Source organism: Triticum aestivum, chromosome 5A (assembly GCF_018294505.1).
Source record: "Triticum aestivum cultivar Chinese Spring chromosome 5A, IWGSC CS RefSeq v2.1, whole genome shotgun sequence".
Classification (NCBI taxonomy): domain Eukaryota; kingdom Viridiplantae; phylum Streptophyta; class Magnoliopsida; order Poales; family Poaceae; genus Triticum; species Triticum aestivum.
In genome coordinates, this window is record NC_057806.1 from 239,997,632 (window position 1) to 240,019,531 (window position 21,900).

The window sequence follows — 21,900 nt, forward strand, 5'->3', positions numbered from 1 at the left end:
CAATCTTAGTTTCTTGCTTGTTCTTCGTTTGCTCGCAGGAAACAGACCCTCGTGGTCAGGTTGATCTTGCTCCGGCGTGGTTCATAACCTCTCGGAGTTGGTTTAGCGATTGCTAAGGCGCGACGTCCTCGCACGTTCATAGTCGGATCGTCAAAGTCGACTTCCACCAAAGCGATATCCATCATCTCATCGAAAGACGGGACACCTTTGCCCATATCAAGTGGTATCAGATTTCCAGGTTGCTCGGTGAGATTTTACAGTTTTTCGTAGTTTAGATCGAGTCTGTTCTTCATACCTATAGTCCACGAAAAAGCCAAAAAAAATTAGGGTTAGTTCATCCCATCCGAACCAATCTGAGCCTTGCATAATCTTTTCTGTATTTGCTTTGTTGAATTTGCGGTTGCATCGTCGTGTCCAGTTGCTGGTCTTAGCGTCTAGTCTTTTAGAGTTTCGAGTTCTGTTCACAGGTTGTCACGTCGCCGCTGCCATATATCACCACCGCATCATCATCGTCGTTGTTGCCATATACCACCACCACATATTCACCGACATTCCGAATCCATATACGCTACCACATATCCGCCACCATCACGCCAATCCGAGTTCACCTGCAACATATATCCGCCACCTGTCCGTGTTCCACCAGATTCATCTCCGCCACCAGTCCGAGTTCCACCAGATTCATCTCCGCCACCAGTCCTAGTCCGAGTCCAGTAATTGTTGCATTGTTCTCGATTTCCAGATCACGTGACACTCCGAGTCGTGACAGAGAAGGACTCCCCAACTTCCGAGCCATCCGCAGAAGAAAAATAGTTCCAATTTAAAAAAAAAACTAAGTCTGGAAAATTCTGGCTAGGCAGTTTTTAGACCATTTGTAGACTTTTTCGAAAAAAATTTGTTGCGGAGCAAAAAAAAAGAGGAGAAAAAGTGCAAAAAAAAGAGAAAAAAATTCAGAGTGTGCTCCTCCCTTGTTTACGTGCCGCGCCGTGATTTTGTTGGTGTTCTAGGCTCGCGTCTCTAGCACAGTCTAGCCTAGGACCAGCACAGTACCGTCGTTGAGCGTTTATTCAACTTTGCATCTCTGAATTGATTATTGCTGACCCTTTTTGCTACCATATTATAAGCCTTCCCAGCTCCACATACATCTACGTCGTGCGTTTGACTCTCCCTGGTAATCGCTCTATCCAAGCTTTGAGAGTTTTTGACTACAACGGTTGCCGATCACCGCCTGCTGCTGGGTAAGAACTGGTAAGAATTTGAGTTTTGCTTGACGGATTTGTGACACCCACCACCACCACTTGTTCGTAGTCTGTAGGATCATATTCTTGTGTGTTTCTATTGCTGCTAACCATGCCAGGATCACAAGCCGACGAGATTGACTGGGAGAATTTATCGAACAAGGAGCTTCATGATAAGTTTCAGCAAATGATGACTGAACAGGTGCAAGATGTGCTGAACAATTTTGAAGAGGCCATGGAGAAGATCACTGGCCTTGAGAAGATGTTCGAAACAAAGCTCGATAACAAGTTTAATGAATTGCTCGCGCATCTTCCACCACCACCACCCGCTGCACCTAACGCACCTCTCCAACAACAACAACAACGACTACCTCCACGTCGCGAAACAGACCTCCGCCGAGCAAGCTGTGTTCCTCTTGCGTTTGGCCAAACTGTTGGTGTTGTTGTTGATACTTCTATGGCTCCTGCTGCTGATGCGGAGGAGGATGATTATGTGGGAGATTATGAGGATGAGGTTGATCAAAATCAGCACTACGTGCAGCCACCTGTACCACCACCAGCAGGTCGACCTCAGGTATATATTCGTAATGGTAGGCCTGCACCACCACCTCAGGTACGAGATGATGTCCATATTCCTAAACTGAAATTGAATATTCCACCATTTGAGGGTAGATATGTTCCTGATATATATCTTACTTGGGAGTTAGAAACTGAACAACGATTTACATGTTTACAATATCCTGAGGAGAGACGAGTTGCTGCTGCTGTTTGTGCTTTCACTAGTTTTGCATGTGTATGGTGGTCTGAACATTGTAGATTATATCCTATTCCAACTACTTGGGCTGCTTTGAAAATTGCTATGCGTACGCGTTGGGTTCCACCATATTATCAACGTGAATTGCTTCAAAAATTGCAGCGTTTAAGACAAGGGAAAAATTCTGTAGAAGAATATTATCAGGAATTACAAACTGGCATGATTGGATGTGGTATTGTTGAGGAGAATGAAGCTATGCCTGCACGTTTTCTGGGTGGATTAAATAGAGAGATTCAGACCATTCTAGACTATAAGGAGTATACTAATATCACTCGTTTATTCCATCTTGCTTGTAAAGCTGAACGTGAAGTGCAGGATCGACAAGCATTGGGGCGAACTAACTTTTCTGCAGGCCGACCTTCATCATGGACACCACATGCATTTTCTACTTCAACTGCACCAGCACCTCCATCCGGTGCCACCTCCAGCCGTGATACAAGAAAACAGGCACAACCACCATTATCTGCCAAGAGCGCACCTGCGGGGCCTGCACAACGTTCTTCTTCTTCCATGGCATCAACAGGGCACACAAGTGATATTATTTGTCGTCGTTGTAAGGGAGGAGGTCATTATGCGAGAGAATGCAAATCTCCGCGTGTGATGATTGCTACCGCGGATGGTGGATATGAGTCTGCTAGTGACTATGATGAGGAGACTTTGGCTCTTATTACACGTGAAGAACATGGTGGAGATGATTCTGATCATGAGACGCAATACATGGCTCCTGAAGACGCTGACAGGTATGAATGTTTAGTTGCTCAACGTGTTTTGAGTGTGCAGATCACACAAGCTGAGCAAAATCAGAGGCACAATTTGTTCCATACCAAGGGAGTTGTGAAGGAACGTTCTGTGCGCGTCATCATAGACGGAGGGAGCTGCAACAACTTGGCTAGCATGGAGATGGTGGAGAAGCTTTCTCTCACCACAAGACCACATCCACATCCTTACTACATCCAATGGTTCAACAACATCGCAAGGTTAAGGTAACACGTACTGTTCGTGTGCATTTTAGTATCTCTACATATGTTGATTATGTTGATTGTGATGTGGTACCTATGCAAGCATGTTCCTTATTACTTGATAGAACATGGCAATTTGATAAAAATTCTGTACACCATGGTAGAAACAATCACTATACTCTTGTTCATAAGGATAAAAATATTACTTTGCTTCCTATGACTCCTGATTCCATTTTGAAAGATGATATTAATAGAGCTAATAAAGCAAAACAGGAGACGAATAAGAGTGAAAATCAGATTGTGGCAAAAGAATTTGAGCAACAAATGAAGCCTAATAATAAACCATCTAGTGTTGCTTCTGAAATTAAATTGAAAAGTGCATGTTTATTTGCCACCAAATCTGATATTGATGAGCTAGATTTCAGCAAATCTGTTTGCTATGCTTTTGTGTGCAAAGAGGCATTATTTTCATTTGAGGACGTGCCTTCCTCTTTGCCTCCTGCTGTCACTAACATTTTGCAGGAGTTCGCTGACGTCTTTCCACAAGACGTGCCACCGGGATTACCGCCTATTCGAGGGATTGAGCATCAGATTGACTTAATTCCCGGTGCTTCACTGCCAAACCGTGCACCATACCGTACCAATCCAGAGGAGACGAAGGAGATTATGCGTCAAGTACAAGAGCTGCTCGACAAAGGTTATATACGCGAATCCCTTAGTCCTTGTGCTGTTCCTATTATTCTAGTGCCGAAAAAGGATGGTACATCACGTATGTGTGTTGATTGTAGAGGCATTAATAATATTACTATTCATTATTGTCATCCTATTCCTAGGCTAGATGATATGCTTGATGAATTGAGTGGCTCTACAATATTCTCCAAAGTTGATTTGCGTAGTGGCTACCATCAAATTCGTATGAAATTGGGAGATGAATGGAAAACAGCATTCAAAACTAAGTTTGGATTATATGAGTGGTTAGTCATGCCTTTTGGGTTAACTATGCACCTAGTACTTTCATGAGATTAATGAACGAAGTTTTACGTGCTTTCATTGGACGATTTGTGGTAGTTTACTTTGATGACATATTGATTTATAGCAGATCTTTGGAAGAACATTTGGAACATTTACGTGCTATTTTTATTGCTCTACGTGATGCACGTTTGTTTGGTAACCTTGGGAAGTGCACCTTTTGCACCTACCGAGTATCTTTTCTTGGCTATGTTGTTACTCCACAGGGAATTGAAGTTGATAAAGCCAAGATTGAAGCTATTGAGAGTTGGCCGCAACCCAAAACGGTCACACAAGTGAGGAGTTTTCTTGGCCTCGCTGGATTCTATAGGCATTTTGTGAGAGATTTCAGCACCATTGCTGCACCTCTCAATGAGCTTACAAAGAAAGATGTGCCTTTTCTTTGGGGTACCGCACAGGAAGAAGCCTTCTCGGTATTGAAAGATAAGTTGACACATGCTCCTTTACTCCAACTTCCTGATTTTAATAAGACTTTTGAGCTTGAATGTGATGCTAGTGGAATTGGATTAGGTGGTGTGTTATTACAAGATGGCAAACCTGTTGCATACTTTTCTGAAAAATTGAGTGGGCCTAGTCTGAATTATTCTACTTATGATAAAGAATTATATGCTCTTGTTCGGACTTTAGAAACATGGCAACATTATTTATGGCCCAAAGAATTTGTTATACATTCTGATCATGAATCTTTGAAACATATTAAAAGTCAAGCTAAACTGAATCGTAGACATGCTAAATGGGTTGAATTCATTGAGACTTTTCCTTACGTCATTAAACACAAGAAGGGAAAAGAAAATGTTATTGCTGATGCATTGTCTCGCCGCTATACTATGCTTTCACAACTTGACTTCAAAATATTTGGTTTGGAGACCATCAAAGATCAATATGTGCATGATGCTGATTTTAAAGATGTAATGCAGAATTGTAAAGAAGGAAGAATGTGGAACAAGTTCGTCGTTAACGATGGATTTGTGTTTCGTGCTAACAAGCTATGCATTCCAGCTAGCTCCGTTCGTCTTTTGTTGTTGCAGGAGGCGCATGGAGGAGGATTAATGGGACACTTTGGCGTGAAGAAGACGAAGGACGTACTTGCTACACATTTCTTTTGGCCAAAGATGAGACGGGATGTTGAGCGTTTTATTGCTCGATGCACTACATGTCAAAAAGCTAAGTCACGACTCAATCCTCATGGTTTATATATGCCTTTGCCTGTACCTAGTGTTCCTTGGGAGGATATATCTATGGACTTTGTTTTAGGTTTACCTCGAACAAAGAAGGGGAGGGATAGCATATTTGTTGTCGTGGATAGATTCTCGAAAATGGCACACTTTATACCATGTCATAAAAGCGATGATGCTGTTAATGTTGCTGATTTGTTCTTTTGTGAAATTATTCGCTTGCATGGTGTGCCAAATACTATTGTTTCAGATCGTGATACTAAATTTCTTAGCCACTTTTGGAGATGTTTATGGGCTAAGTTGGGGACTAAACTGCTTTTTAGTACTACTTGTCACCCCCAAACTGATGGACAAACTGAAGTAGTCAATAGAACGTTGTCTACTATGCTTAGGGCTGTTTTGAAGAATAATAAGAAAATGTGGGAGGAATGCTTGCCTCATATTGAATTTGCTTATAATCGTTCATTGCATTCTACTACTAAGATGTGCCCTTTTGAAGTTGTGTATGGTTTCCTACCTCGTGCACCTATTGATTTGTTGCCTCTTCCATCTTCGGAGAAGGTTAATTTTGATGCTAAACAACGTGCTGAATTGATTTTAAAAATGCATGAGTTAACTAAGGAAAACATTGAGCGTATGAATGCTAAATATAAACTTGCTGGAGATAAGGGTAGAAAACATGTTGTGTTTGCACCTGGAGATCTTGTTTGGTTACATTTGCGTAAGGATAGATTTCCTGATTTGCGCAAATCAAAGCTAATGCCACGTGCTGAGGGTCCCTTTAAGGTGTTAGAGAAAATAAATGATAATGCATATAAACTTGAGCTGCCTGCAGATTTTGGGGTTAGTCCCACTTTTAACATTGCAGATTTGAAGCCTTATTTGGGTGAGGAAGATGAGTTTCCGTCGAGGACGACTTCATTTCAAGAAGGGGAGGATGATGAGGACATCAATACCATTGTTACACCCACAGCCCCTACTGCTACATATACGGGACCAATTACTAGAGCTCGCGCACGCCAATTAAATTATCAGGTACTTTCGTTTCTTGGTAATGATTCTAATGTTCATGAGAATATGATGCTGCCTAAATTGGATACATTTGTTTTGCTTACAAATGAAGGGCCTAGCTTGGAGAAGGATGAACATTGGAGCAAGAACAATCATGGAGATGATGCCATGCGCAAGGGGAACAAGAACGGAGTTACAAGTGATGATTTCAGGACTTTGAAGCCACCATAATGGGTGCATGAAGCCATGGACGAAATATACAAGATGCCACTTCATAAATTTCGTCCCGAGGCTATTATAGGTGCTGCGTCACCTTTTTATTGGGCCAGGCCCATGTAATTTCGAAATACATAAGTATAGGCTAATTTTAGAGTCCGTATGTGTGGGGAAACAAGAGATAGGGTTGATTTCGGACCCCTCCACCAAGGGCCACGAAATTCCCCCTCTCTTCCTCCATATATACAGCCCTTAGGGCACCGTTTAGACTTTGGGTTTTGTTTAGATTAAAAGTTCGCCATAGCTGCAACTTCGCGTACTTCGTTTGTGTTCAACGACCAGACAAAGGCGTCACAGAACCCCACCTTGATCAATAAAGCTTTCATCTTATATTCGCAACATCCAGATTGCAATCTTAGTTTCTTGCTTGTTCTTCGTTTTCTCGCAGGAAATAGACCCTCGTGGTCAGGTTGATCGTGCTCCGGTGTGGTCAATAACCTCTCGGAGTTGGTTTAGCGATTGCTAAGGCGCGACGTCCTCGCACGTTCGTAGTCCGATCGTCAAAGTCGACTTCCACCAAAGCGATATGCATCATCTCATCGAAAGACGGGACACCTTTGCCCATATCAATAACCTTCATATGCTGACGCAAGTCTTATTAAAAAATCTTCATAACTACCCTGCTGCACCTGTTTTAATAATTTATTTAACAGTATGTTATAGCTACAAGCATTATTAATACCTTTGACGTTATTGAAGTAGCACTCCCTCAATATGTCTGAGGCTTCTGTCGGATTCACGCGAGCCAGAGCATTTGGTAAAAGAAGCCCACACTCAACTAAACATTGACGATTCTTTTCCAAAAATCTCAAGAGCCTTTTTTTATTTCAAACGCTTGAGACTGAAGCCCATTCAAAATATCACACACATGCTTGTATTCTTTTTTATGTAACTTTATATAGAAGTGTTTTAAGTCATGGGAAGTTAATAGCCGAAAGTGATTCTAGATATCCCCCGTGGGTTTGCATAAGTAACCTCCTATCAGATCCGATAATGTATCAGGATCAGACCTCCTCTCTGCTGGTTGCCAATCCAAGGGTTTGCAAAGCATCGGAAGATTGAGTTTGATAGGGAGCAGATTTATGTTCAAATTGCACATAACATAACAAGAATTCTCTATATACCCTTGACCTTTCTTAAGAACCAGCACTGGATCTTCTTTTGTTACTCCCCTATCTGTTGATATATGTAGAACATCTCTTTCAATCATGAATTGGAGCAAGTATTTCCCGATATCATAATGACACTGAATTTTTTCTTTTTCTCTTTTTTGCTAGCACCTTTGGGCTGAACAACATCCTTAACTGATTCTACCTTACTAGTGAGTACTGCTTCCACCTTACCACTACCCGGTGCTTTGTATTGTAGAAACCTTGCTTGTTCTTGTACAGTTGAATTAAGTTGATCTATAAATCTAGCTGCCTTAACTGCGGATGATTCCTGAAGAGTGTTGAATACCAAGCCTAGTACATGAATCATGATAGCCTCAAGCGTATAGATACCAAACATCTTAAGCATAGGTAAGCTACTTGGTAGGCAACCCTTTAGATATTGCTTAGCGTTAGGCTGATCTTTATTAATCAATAACTTCACTATGTTAGGAGTTACTTTAAATAGATTATCCTCATCGAACTTCATTGTGCAATTTGCAATTTGATTCTGTAAATCTATTAATTCAGTATCGGAAAACACACTATTTTGATTCTTCTTTTCATTAATCAACAACTTTCTAACATCATCCTGATACATATCAACATTAGAAGTCTTTTTCGTTTTGTCAATATCCAACAGCTTAGCGTAGTAATCGTTCCAGAACTCCTTAATAATACGTGCATTTTGCAAAGATTTCTCATTCTCAATGCTATCATCATATGTCTCGGAACAATAAAATAGAACCTGCATACTTTTATTTGTTACCCTTACTAAACCGCAGTAAGGATACGAATACGACTGAAATAAACTACTAGAATCTAAATATAAGGAAAGGATCAGAATAAGTACTAATGCTCTATATAATACTTTTCCCCGAGCGATGGTTTAGCGGATTCGGAATTGTAACCAAGCATCCTGGGTTCTATACCCGATTCAACACTAGAGCATGCAGCCGATCCTGGATACATAACTATATAAAGTGTGCAGTTTTGGATCTTTATTGGTAGCCAGTCTTTCACTTCTGCCTCTCCACTCCCATGCCTTTCTTGGTCGGACCAACCCAACCGGCGATTTCCGACAAGTCTTTCTTTATTTTCATTTATGGATAACCAATCCATTTTCCAATATAGTTGGGAGATTTTACCCAAGAAATGGGTACATAAAATGAAAAGATCGGAACATGGGAATAGATCTTATACCAATACTAACTACCCATTTCCATTGTTGTGCTTTCTAAAATGGCATACCTATACAAGGGTTCAAGTTTCGATCGATATTTGAGGAGTGGATCATCCCTCTCGAAAACGAAGATTTGAAGTTGTCCATAATTTACTGAGTACTCGGTATAACTCACGCATTCGTGTACAAACAAGTGCAGACGAAGTAACACGAATATCTCCGGTAGTCAGTCTATTTCCATCAGCCGGCCAGTGGGAGCGAGAAGTATGGGATATGTCTGGTGTTTCTTCCATCAATCATCCGGATTTACGCCGTATATCAACAGATTATGGTTTCGAGGGTCATCGATTACGAAAAGACTTTCCTTTGAGTGGATATGTGGAAGTACGCTATGATGATCCAGAGAAACGTGTGGTTTCTGAACCCATTGAGATGACCCAAGAATTTCGCTATTTCGATTTTGCTAGTCCTTGGGAACAACGTAGCGACGGATAATTCCGAATCTACATAGGTCTAGTCCAGGAGACAAATCAATAGGAAATGCTATTTGCTTCTTAAGAAGAAGAACTTTTTTGAAATGAAATAGTTTCCACGGGCGTCGGATATCATTTCTTCAAATAAGGAAGAAGTGTTATCGAAGGATTTCCTTCCATTCTTCCTAGTATGGAAGATGTAAAGAAAAAGTAATGCGTCTCGATCTATACGAAAGGGCACTGGTTTTTTCTTTCGGTTTCATTGATAGCAGAAGAGTACGCTAGCTAGCGTAGCCTGAAAACGCTTGCCTGCGCCCCACCCCTACGGAAACTATTGCCTATGCTTGCTGCTCGCTCAGTGTCAGTAGAAGGGAAGAAAAGATGGTCACTCCTTTTAGGAACATGGCGAGCCTTACTTACGACTATTGCACTTCACTCGCTGCTCGTTCATTCACTTGCTCATGAACTCGCTGCTTTGCCAGAAGTGACTAGTCGCCTCCTTTCCTCCGCCGAAAGATGCTTAGCCAGAAGCGACGAAGGAGGGGAGCTGGGGAAGGCCGACGATGGCAATGAGGGGGAAGCTATCGTAGAAGCTTTGCCCCTTGCTTTACATAAATTGTTATGAACTTACTAAATGACCTTATTTATTCTCCCGGAACGCTAGCAAATCTAATAGTTCCATCTACTCTTCTTAACTTAAGAACGAAGGCCGCCATCCTTCTTATTCAGGAACCCTTTGTTTGAGGAGGGCGTATCCCCGGGAAGGGGAGAGTGGCCGAGTGGTCAAAAGCGACAGACTGTAAATCTGTTGAAGGTTTTCTACGTAGGTTCGAATCCTGCCTCTCCCACTTGTTGTAGACATAAGAGAAGAGAAAGTAGGCGGAAGCCTAGGAGGGCCAACCGAGTGAAGCTCTTTTTTTGGCTGTGCCATGAAGTGCCATTTTATCGTATGCGTTTTAGAGAGGTTGTCGAAAAAAGACGATCTATAGAGGTTCCCCATCTATATCCAATCGAGAATAGAAGCGACTCGCTTCCGGCGTCGGCTTGTAGTCTCTGCAGTCGGCACACGCACGCGCCCGCCATCATGCCTCCTTGGTTCGGGACGAAGCCAAGCGAGACATACGATAGACGAAGGAAGCGCCCACCCAGCAGGAGGGCTAAAACCAGTAGTTTTGAAGTTGCAAACTCCAGCTTCGAAGCTGGAGTGCTTTAGCCCTTTTTTAAGCAAGAATCACCATCTTGAGCGCCTTGCGCGCTCAAGAACAAGCAAGGGATGAGCGCTTTGTTGCTAAAGCGGATACGTTTTCTTGCTGGGGAAGGCTAGTTTGATCGAGGATTGGAGAGGAGGGAGAGGTGGAATAAAAAGCTCGGGATGGATTTTGGAGTCTTTGTGCGAGCCGTATGCGGTGAGAGTCGCACGTACGGTAAGGAGGGGGGTTCGCGTCTATACGTGTAGTGTGGTGGTTGGGCCTACCCACCCTATTTGTTCCATGATCTATGGGTCTACTGGAGCTACCCACTTCGATCAATTAGCCAAGATTTTGACCGGATACAAAATCACTGGTGCTCGATCTAGTGGTATTTTTATAGGGATTCTTTTTATCGCTGTAGGATTCCTATTCAAGATTACTGCAGTTCCTTTTCAGGCGACTGTAGGACGGACGGCCCCCTATAGGTAGTAGGGTAGGGTGGGTGGTACCACTCAGATAGCGGCCAATCCTCCTAACTGCGCGCGGGCCGGGCTTAGAGCGCGTGAAACTCATCACTACCTCGTAAGGGCATTGAGACCATAGCATGTTACACAAAAGCGCCGCTTTCTCAGGAGTGTTGTCACACAGCTGCCCGACTAGAAGCGCTACTCGCTCTGTAATGTTGTCACACAAGATAAGCACGCCGCCCGCCTGCTGGCCGGGCGAATCGAAGTTATCTTCCGGTCAATTGTCCACCCAGTCAAGTGCAAAAAACACAGTGGAATCACGCAACGCACGCTGCTGGTGTGCTTCCTGCCCACGAGGAAAGAAGAGCGACAAGGTTCAGATTTGACTGTTTGCAGCATGGGAGCTGATTACCCAAAAAATCCCTGGGAAAAAAGAAAAGATATCTCGGTAACGAAAACCATAGGAGGCTGTATTGGCGAGATCCAAGGGTTCACAGCAGCCCAAAAGAAAAACCGCCTGGAAGTCCGAGGACCTTTAGTACCATACCGAACCAGCAGCCTTCGCGCCAAGCGACGACCGCCCTTGTCCCTTTCCTTTTTCCATTCAACCTACTTCTTAGCTTTGTTCCGTCAGTCTAAGGCAAAGCTTAAGTGGTTTGCCTACCTTACCCACTTGATGAAAGGGAACGAACTTCGTTTCCTTGGCGGCTTTATGGATGGATTCAGTCAGAAAAAACTCCTTCCTTTTGAAAAAAGTGACGCTTTGCGTCTTTGCTTCCGAGGGTTAGGGTATAGGCCGTTTCGAGCAAACTTTCGCTTTTTCTCCTGGCTTTCTACAACTTTCACTTTAGCTTCCAAAGGCGACCCAATGACCTTTCCAGAATTGGAAGTATTCGTCGCCCTACGCTAAGAAAGAAGTCACTATAAAACTGCTTGCCCTCCAGAAGTACCAAAGGTGCGCGAAGCCCGGTGAAAATGAATATGTTTGCTACTGAAAGAAGCCTGCCTATTGACTAATATTCGTCTTTAGAATGAAAGTAGCTATGAAGCCCAATCTACTGTCGATTCAAAAGGGGGCATAGTCATATGGGTGGGGTGTTTGTGGGGAGCTGCCTTGGATATGAGGAATTCCTCCAATCTAAAAAAAGAACAAAGAAAAAGTCCGTGACGAAGATCTTTCTTTTTTATCAATAGATAGGAATGAGTGTTCGTTATAGGGGATAGGATCCATCTGCTCTCTCTCTCTATTTTCTTTGATGCAATTTAGAGAGAAAGAGCAGTGCGAATTAGAAAAAAAAGAGAATCGGGAGATGATTCCAAAATAGATACATAGACATCTAAAGTAAAGGGATGTATATATTATTCCTATATATATCATCTATCTATGAAAAAAGTAAACATAGTTCATTTTTGGGTTCCCCGAAGCCCCGAATGGATTGGATCGTTTCTGCTTCTGCCAACAAAATGAAGGCCTCGCCCCTTCCGAATGCTTCTTCGATCCTGAAGTTCTCGCGAAGAGAATAAGATGCAGCTCCCCCTCCCTCTATCTTTTTCTACTTTGCTAATCTTCCCCTCTAACGCGGGTCGGGCTTAGGCGGGCGCGGGAGAAAGAAAGAAAGTCGAAGAACGTCTTCTCCTTTGTCCTTTTTTCAGTGCAACACAGGAAAGCGCCCTCTTTTTGTAGTCCCTGCAGCTTCCCAGAGGCTTGCTTTTTTGAACGCATGGCGTAGCTAGGACCCCTCCAATCATGTTTGAGCCTATGTTCACCCGGGGCCAAAAACGGAGAATTCCGGAATGCCTGCCGACGTTCAGATAAGGTGCATATCCCTTACCACTAAAGGAAAGGCTCGACGAAGGGGGGGATATTAGCTGGGTAAGGAAAACGCTTTCGGAGATTGAGATGTCGATTTGTTTTTGATCGAAAAGGAAGAAGGCCGAGGGGATAGCAGCCTTCCTTCGGGCTTTGCCTGCTGACGTTCTAATAAAGAATTCCGGCTCGGCCCTGGAAAGTGCTGGCAACAACATAAAGAAAGGGGTCCATGTAGCTGCTGCGCCCGCCCACTGAGCAGCAGGTTCGGCATCTACTACAAAAGAGAGAATCCACTTCAGATAACCACGTCTCTGCTAGGCAGCGTGTGGAATGGCCGAGAGCGGACCAAATGGATATATAATCCAAGCCGAGAGTGGAGTTACGTGAACAGCCGTCTGATGGAAAACAACTTTCACGTTCGGTTCAGAGAGCACTTTTTTCGTTGAGAATAAGTCCTTCCCTTTTGTGTGAATTCCCCAGCGGCGAATTAACAACTTGTGGGGCCCTATCTATTCAATCTCTTGAGCCCCAAGAAAACCCCCCTCTCCCTCGGACTCAATCTCTCTTTTGACTCTATAAATGTGGGCACCTGATATCTATGAGGGTTCACCCACCCCGGTGACAGCATTCCTTTCTATTGCGCCTAAAATCTCTATTTCTGCAAATATGTCACGTGTTTCTATTGTTGCTTCCTATGGGGGTACATTACAACAAATCTTCTTTTTCTGCAGCATTGCTTCTATGATCTTAGGAGCACTGGCCGCCATGGCCCAAACGAAAGTCAAAAGACCTCTAGCTCATAGTTCGATTGGACATGTAGGTTATATTTGTACTGGTTTCTCATGTGGAACCATAGAAGGAATTCAATCACTACTAATTGGTATATTTATTTATGCATCAATGACGATAGATGCATTCTCCATAGTTCCAGCATTACGGCAAACCCGTGTCAAATATATAGCGGATTTGGGCGCTCTAGCCAAAACGAATCCTATTTCGGCTATGACCTTCTCCATTACAATGTTCTCATACGCAGGAATACCCCCGTTAGCCGGCTTTTGTAGCAAATTCTATTTGTTCTTCGCCGCTTTGGGATGTGGGGCTTACTTCCTAGCCCCAGTGGGAGTAGTGACTAGCGTTATAGGTCGTTGGACGACCGGAAAGTTGCCATGAGTAAGGTTGGGAGACCGAAGGCAGTTTTCCGTGCACCGGACACGTAGCTTACCGAATCAGTTGCAACACAGATGGGAATGCATGCTACGAAAGACAGGGTCGAGTCTGATACATCAACCGTCGACTCCATATCCTTGTACGAGTCCACAATCACTACACGAGATGAACCTGGGTTTGGTGAATGGAAGTTGGCCTTAGGTGTAATAGGACTCCCAGTTACTGCGCGCGATCGTATACTGAGGTGCTCCCCGTCAGTTGTTGGAACGACGCGAGCCGGGCCGGGCCTCGATTCCTTTCAAAAAGGTGAAGGGACAGAGGTGACTAATTCCCCATCTCATTTGGGGCGGAAAACGAATCGACATCTCGATGTGATACAGCCCTTTCCATTTTCAAGTGGGCTCTACCACCGGCCGATTCTCTTTTTTTCTAATTCGCACTGCTCTTTCTCTCTAAATTGCATCAAAGAAAATAGAGAGAGAGAGAGAGAGCAGATGGATCCTATCCCCTATAACGAACACTCTTTCCTATCTATTGATAGAAAGAAAGATCTTCGTCACGGACTTTTCCTTTGTTCTTTTTTTTAGATTGGAGGAATTCCTCATATCCAAGGCAGCTCCCCACAAACACCCCACCCATATGACTATGCCCCCTTTTGAATCGACAGTAGATTGGGCTTCATAGCTACTTTCATTCTAAAGACAGATATTAGTCAATAGGCAGGCTTCTTTCAGTAGCAAACATATTCATTTTCACCGGGCTCCGCGCACCTTTGGTACTTCTGGAGGGCAAGCAGTTTTATAGTGACTTCTTTCTTAGGGTAGGGCAATGAATACTTCCAATTCCGGAAAGGTCATTGGGTCGCCTTTGGAACCTAAAGCGAAAGTTGTAGAAAGCCGGGAGAAAAAGCGAAAGCTTGCTCGAAACGGCCTATACCCTAACCCTCGGAAGCGAAGACGAAAAGCGTCACTTTTTTCAAAAGGAAGGAGTTTTTTCTGACTGAATCCATCCATAAAGCCGCCAAGGAAACGAAGTTCGTTCCCTTTCATCAAGTGGGTAAGGTAGGCAAACCACTTAAGCTTTGCCTTAGACTGACGGAACAAAGCTAAGAAGTAGGCTGAATGGAAAAAGGAAAGGGACAAGGGCGGTCGTCGCTTGGCGCGAAGGCTGCTGGTTCGGTATGGTACTAAAGGTCCTCGGACTTCCAGGCGGTTTTTCTTTTGGGCTGCTGTGAACCCTTGGATCTCGCCAATACAGCCTCCTATGGTTTTCGTTACCGAGATATCTTTTCTTTTTTCCCAGGGATTTTTTGGGTAATCAGCTCCCATGCTGCAAACAGTCAAATCTGAACCTTGTCGCTCTTCTTTCCTCGTGGGCAGGAAGCACACCAGCAGCGTGCGTTGCGTGATTCCACTGTGTTTTTTGCACTTGACTGGGTGGACACTTGACCGGAAGATAACTTCGATTCGCCCGGCCAGCAGGCGGGCGGCGTGCTTATCTTGTGTGACAACACTACAGAGCGAGTAGCGCTTCTAGTCGGGCAGCTGTGTGACAACACTCCTGAGAAAGCGGCGCTTTTGTGTAACATGCTATGGTCTCAACGCCCTTACGAGGTAGTGATGAGTTTCACGCGCTCTAAGCCTGGCCCGCGCGCAGTTAGGAGGATTGGCCGCTATCTGAGCGGTACCACCCACCCTACCCTACTACCTATAGGGGGGCGTCCATCCTACAGCCGCCCGAAAAGGAACTGCAGTAATCTTGAATAGGAATCCTACAGCGATAAAAAGAATCCCCATAAAAATACCACTAGATCGAGCACCAGTGATTTCGTATCCGGTCAAAATCTTGGCTAATTGATCGAAGTGGGTAGCTCCAGTAGACCCATAGATCATGGAACAAATAGGGTGGGTAGGCCCAACCACCACACTACATGTATAGACGCGAACCCCCCTCCTTACCGTACGTGTGACTCTCACCGCATACGGCTGGCACAAAGACTCCAAAATCCATCCCGAGATTTTTATTCCACCTCTCCCTCCTCTCCAATCCTCGATCAAACTAGGCTTCCCCAGCAAGAAAGCGTATCCGCTTTAGCAACAAAGCGCTCATCCCTTGCTTGTTCTTGAGCGCGCAAGGCGCTCAAGATGGTGATTCTTGCTTAAAAAAGGGCTAAAGCACTCCAGCTTCGAAGCTGGAGTTTGCAACTTCAAAACTACAGGTTTTAGCCCTCCTGCTGGGTGGGCGCTTCCTTCGTCTATCGTATGTCTCGCTTGGCTTCGTCCCGAACCAAGGAGGCATGATGGCGGGCGCGTGCATGTGCCGACTGTAGAGACTACAAGCCGACGCCAGAAGCGACTCGCTTCTATTCTCGATTGGATATAGATGGGGAATCTCTATAGATCGTCTTTTTTCGACAACCTCTCTAAAACGCATACGAGAAAATGTCACTTCACGGCACGGCAAAAAAAAGAGCTTCGCTCGGTTGGCCCTCCTAGGCTTCCGCCTACTTTCTCTTCTCTTAAGTCTACAACAAGTGGGAGAGGCAGGATTCGAACCTACGTAGAAAACCTTCAACAGATTTACAGTCTGTCGCTTTTGACCGCTCGGCCACTCTCCCCTTCCCGGGGATACGCCCTGCTCAAACAAAGGGTTCCTGAATAAGAAGGATGGCGGCCTTCGTTCTTAAGTTAAGAAGAGTAGATGGAACTATTAGATTTGCTAGCGTTCCGGGAGAATAAATAAGGTCATTTAGTAAGTTCATAACAATTTATGTAAAGCAAGGGGCAAAGCTTCTACGACAGCTTCCCCCTCATTGCCATCGTCGGCCTTCCCCAGCTCCCCTCCTTCGTCGCTTCTGGCTAAGCATCTTTCGGCGGAGGAAAGGAGGCGACTAGTCGCTTCTGGCGAAGCAGCGAGTTCATGAGCAAGTGAATGAACGAGCAGCGAGTGAAGTGCAACAGTCATAAGTAAGGCTCGCCATGTTCCTAAAAGGAGTGACCATCTTTTCTTCCCTTCTACTGACACTGAGCGAGCAGCAAGCATAGGCAATAGTTTCCGTAGGGGTGGGGCGCAAGCAAGCGTTTTCAGGCTCCGCTAGCTAGCGTACTCTTCTGCTATCAATGAAACCGAAAGAAAAAACCAGTGCCCTTTCGTATAGATCGAGACGCAGTACTTTTTCTTTACTTCTTCCATACTAGGAAGAATGGAAGGAAATCCTTCGATAACACTTCTTCCTTATTTGAAGAAATGATATCCGACGCCCGTGGAAACTCTTTCATTTCAAAAAAGTTCTTCTTCTTAAGAAGCAAATAGCATTTCCTATTGATTTGTCCCCTGGACTAGACCTATGTAGATTCGGAATTATCCGTCGCTACGCTGTTCCCAAGGACTAGCAAAATCGAAATAGCGAAATTCTTGGGTCATCTCAATGGGTTCAGAAACCACACGTTTCTCTGGATCATCATAGCGTACTTCCACATATCCACTCAGAGGAAAGTCTTTTCGTAATGGATGACCCTCGAAACCATAATCTGTTGATATACGGCGTAAATCCGGATGATTGATGGAAGAAACACCAGACATATCCCATACTTCTCGCTCCCACCGGCCGGCTGATGGAAATAGACTGACTACCGGAGATATTCGTGTTACTTCGTCTGCACTTGTTTGTACACGAATGCGTGAGTTATACCGAGTACTCAGTAAATTATGGACAACTTCAAATCTTCGTTTTCGAGAGGGATGATCCACTCCGCAAATATCGATCGAAACTTGAACCCTTGTATAGGTATGCCATTTTAGAAAGCACAACAATGGAAATGGGTAGTCAGTATTGGTATAAGATCTATTCCCATGTTCCGATCTTTTCATTTTATGTACCCATTTCTTGGGTAAAATCTCCCAACTATATTGGAAAATGGATTGGTTATCCATAAATGAAAATAAAGAAAGCTTTATTTTGGTTCCGCTTCTTGCTCTAAGCAGAAAGACTTGTCGGAAATCGCCGGTTGGGTTGGTCCGACCAAGAAAGGCATGGGAGTGGAGAGGCAGAAGTGAAAGACTGGCTACCAATAAAGATCCAAAACTGCACACACTTTTATAGTTATGTATCCAGGATCGGCTGCATGCTCTAGTGTTGAATCGGGTATAGAACCCAGGATGCTTGGTTACAATTCCGAATCCGCTAAACCATCGCTCGGGGAAAAGTATTATACAGAGCATTAGTACTTATTCTGATCCTTTCCTTATATTTAGATTCTAGTAGTTTATTTCAGTCGTATTCGTATCCTTACTGCGGTTTAGTAAGGGTAACAAATAAAAGTATGCAGGTTCTATTTTATTGTTCCGAGACATATGATGATAGCATTGAGAATGAGAAATCTTTGCAAAATGCACGTATTATTAAGGAGTTCTGGAACGATTACTACGCTAAGCTGTTGGATATTGACAAAACGAAAAAGACTTCTAATGTTGATATGTATCAGGATGATGTTAGAAAGTTGTTGATTAATGAAAAGAAGAATCAAAATGGTGTGTTTTCCGATACTGAATTAATAGATTTACAGAATCAAATTGCAAATTGCACAATGAAGTTCGATGAGGATAATCTATTTAAAGTAACTCCTAACATAGTAAAGTTCTTGATTAATAAAGATCAGCCTAACGCTAAGCAATATCTAAAGGGTTGCCTACCAAGTAGCTTACCTATGCTTAAGATGTTTGGTATCTATACGCTTGAGGCTATCATGATTCATGTACTAGGCTTGGTATTCAACACTCTTCAGGAATCATCCGCAGTTAAGGCAGCTAGATTTATAGATCAACTTAATTCAACTGTACGAGAACAAGCAAGGTTTCTACAATACAAAGCACCAGGTAGTGGTAAGGTGGAAGCAGTACTCACTAGTAAGGTAGAATCAGTTAAGGATGTTGTTCAGCCCAAAGGTGCTAGCAAAAAAGAGAAAAAGAAAAAAATTCAGTGTCATTATGATATCGGGAAATACTTGCTCCAATTCATGATTGAAAGAAATGTTCTACATATATCAACAGATAGGGGAGTAACAAAAGAAGATCCAGTGCTGGTTCTTAAGAAAGGTCAAGGGTATATAGAGAATTCTTGTTATGTTATGTGCAATTTGAACATAAATCTGCTCCCTATCAAACTCAATCTTCCGATGCTTTGCAAACCCTTGGATTGGCAACCAGCAGAGAGGGGGTCTGATCCTGATACATTATCGGATCTGATAGGAGGTTACTTATGCAAACCCACGGGGGATATCTAGAATCACTTTCGGCTATTAACTTCCCATGACTTAAACCACTTCTATATAAAGTTACATAAAAAAGAATACAAGCAGATGTGTGATATTTTGAATGGGCTTCAGTCTCAAGCGTTTGAAATAAACAAAAGGCTCTTGAGATTTCTGGAAAAGAATCGTCAATGTTTAGTTGAGTGTGGGCTTCTTTTACCAAATGCTCTGGCTCGCGTGAATCCGACAGAAGCCTCAGACATATTGAGGGAGTTCTACTTCAATAACGTCAAAGGTATTAATAATGCTTGTAGCTATAACATACTGTTAAATAAATTATTAAAACAGGTGCAGCAGGCTAGTTATGAAGATTTTTTAATAAGAGTTGCGTCAGCATATGAAGGTTATCAATTCTATTTGCCAGCATTCATGGACTTCCGTGGTAGAATCTACCGTTCAGGTGTATTGCATTTTCATGAGCGTGATTTGTCAAAAAGTTTATTACTCTTTTCTGCCGATCATCCTCAACCTCAAGCACAAAACCACCTGTCGGAAAAAAAGAATCTCAGTCAACACTTAGCATGTGCTGCAGCCTTTAAGTATCCAAAGTTCTTGAACTTAGATGATGCCCTTAAATGGTATAACGAACACCAGACTGAAATGTTTACTTCGGACGAAAGTTTCATTCAATTTGCTGCGCAAGCTAGTGATCCATTTTTTTCATAGCCAAGATCCTTTCTCAGGATGAAGGAGTGAGTAATTATCATCAGGTTCCAGTGACCCAAGATGCGAGTGCGAGTGCATATCAAATTATGAGTTATCTCTTGCTTAACTTAGAAATGGGTAGGAGAACGAATCTTCTTCCATCTTAAGACGGTAAAATCCAAGATGTGTACATGTGCTTGCGGGATGAGCTTAATAAATTCTTGGATACCAGATTGAATAATGTTAGTAGTAGTAATTAGAAGAAAAAACTCATAGATTCTATGTTAACCAGAAAGTTCGTCAAAGGATTGTTTATGCCATCTCCACAGGGGTCCGTCCGGTTCTTCCTCAAATGGGTTGCCTCAATCTTTATCAAAGTTTTGGTATCTAGCTTATCCAGCTACAGTATAGTATACTCCTTCCTTGCTCGATAGAGCTCTTTGAATCCGCTTCAACTAAATGCGTAAAATAGAGTAATTTCTTCAAAAGCCAGTTTCTTTCGAGAAGGCAGGAGGCCCATAGCGAGTTACAATAGTGCCAGTTCTTGTACGGAAGGCCGTAATTCCGGTAACCTCGACTGCTCTAAGAATGATCCGGGCTAGCCGGGCACATCACATCAAAGTTAGGTCATTTGTCAAAAACATGGCAAATAGCTCAGTTGGTTTGGTAAGGGAGCTATTCTCTCACTTAAACCACTCCCATATTAGGTATTCTATCTCATCTTAAGGTTCCCCCGCATTACCCATAACTTACCACCTGTATCTCCGGAACTCAAATCGCAAAATGACAATGCTTTCGATAGTCTGTACTAAATTACTTTGTATGAATGCACATCTCGGCCGTCGGGTAGCTGATCACCATTTCAAAGTCTATATCCGTGGTTCAAGAAATGGAATTGCTATTCTCGATTCAGACAAGACACTGATTTGTTTACGAAACACTCTTCATTTTATAGGATCTCCCAGTCGTCAAAAAGGACGTTCCTTCTTTTTAAAGACCAATCATTTATTTATTTATGAATAACGGAAGAAATGGCGAGCTATTTAAGAAGCTATTTAAGAAATGTGAATTCTCATTGTTTTGATGATTCTCAATGGAAGATCGGGGCGTTTTTGACCAAATCTTTTGCAAATAAAAAAATTCCGTTCAAGAAAGAAGAAGATCAATTTTGGGTTGAACCAACAACCTGATTGTGTGGTTATTCTGAATGCAGATAGAAAGTCTTCGGTCATACTGGAAGCTGATCGATCAAATACCTATTCCATCCTTAGTTGATTCTACGATCCCATGGGAATCCTATAAAAGAATCACTTATCCCATCCCAGCGAATGATCCTATACAGTTCGTATATCTATTTCGTCATTCGATCATGAAAACAGTGATTCTTGAACAGAATGCGATTAGTAGAGAAGCGCAATCTCTCAGAGTCACTTTGAGTACGGGGAAGTCCACAGGAGGGATGAGATCCGCCTGCTACTCCACCTCTTCTTCTTCCCCAATAGACGAAGAAGAAAATAGGGCCAAGGCGCTATTGGAGATGCGCAAAAAATATCCATCGGGAGATGGCGCTGACGCTGACGCTAACGCTCGCAAGGCGGTTTTGCAGGCAATTTCTAAAAGTACTTTTTTTTCGTTGAGCTCATAACCCGGTTTGGGCTGATTGACTCTGAGAGCGATCGAGGGGTCGCGGGCTCACACCTTGCTTTTGCGCATAGGATCGAAGAGATCCTAGAATTTAATGGAAAGAGCAGCGGCTCTCTGAAAGACCTCATTGATCTTAAATTGGATTTGGAAGATGCCTCTAAAAGAGAGGAGATTCTACTTCCATATTTTTCCTCAAAAAAAGAGGCAAAGTCCTAGCGTGATACAAAAAGAAATAATGGGCAAGGGCGGGGAATGATAGGTTCATAGAAGTGGAGTAATCAGTTCTTCATTTGAAGACTTAGTTGGCTGGCCTACTGGCCCGCAGATGTAGAGAGGTTGCCCCCACCATCCTCTTGAAC

At 43.3% G+C, this 21,900-nt stretch overlaps 2 protein-coding genes, 2 non-coding genes and 2 pseudogenes across 4 annotated transcripts in view; 4 read left to right on the plus strand and 2 right to left on the minus strand.

Annotated features, from left to right (window-relative positions):
- Positions 1–14,214, plus strand: part of LOC123102881 (NADH-ubiquinone oxidoreductase chain 2-like) — a 36,636-nt gene extending 22,422 nt beyond the window's left edge. Inside the window, exons 2-3 of the mRNA XM_044524340.1 lie at positions 10,790–10,950; positions 13,351–14,214. Coding sequence (XP_044380275.1) covers positions 10,790–10,950; positions 13,351–13,946 — 757 coding nt within the window. The 3' untranslated portion in view covers positions 13,947–14,214. The remainder of the gene's footprint in view (positions 1–10,789; positions 10,951–13,350) is intronic.
- Positions 8,743–9,391, plus strand: LOC123102882 (NADH dehydrogenase [ubiquinone] iron-sulfur protein 3-like; annotated as a pseudogene).
- TRNAY-GUA (transfer RNA tyrosine (anticodon GUA)) lies at positions 10,072–10,154 on the plus strand. The gene has a single exon. It is a non-coding gene; the product is annotated as a tRNA-Tyr (tRNA).
- Positions 14,215–16,477: 2,263 nt separating the features above from the next.
- Positions 16,478–16,560, minus strand: TRNAY-GUA (transfer RNA tyrosine (anticodon GUA)). The gene has a single exon. It is a non-coding gene; the product is annotated as a tRNA-Tyr (tRNA).
- Positions 16,561–17,249: 689 nt separating this feature from the next.
- LOC123102883 (NADH dehydrogenase [ubiquinone] iron-sulfur protein 3) lies at positions 17,250–18,052 on the minus strand. The gene has a single exon (XM_044524341.1). It carries the CDS (start codon positions 17,874–17,876, stop codon positions 17,304–17,306), a length of 573 nt encoding a protein of 190 aa, XP_044380276.1. The 5' UTR covers positions 17,877–18,052; the 3' UTR covers positions 17,250–17,303.
- A 2,063-nt stretch (positions 18,053–20,115) lies between these two features.
- Positions 20,116–21,757, plus strand: LOC123106786 (ribosomal protein S2, mitochondrial-like; annotated as a pseudogene).
- Positions 21,758–21,900: the final 143 nt, after the last annotated feature.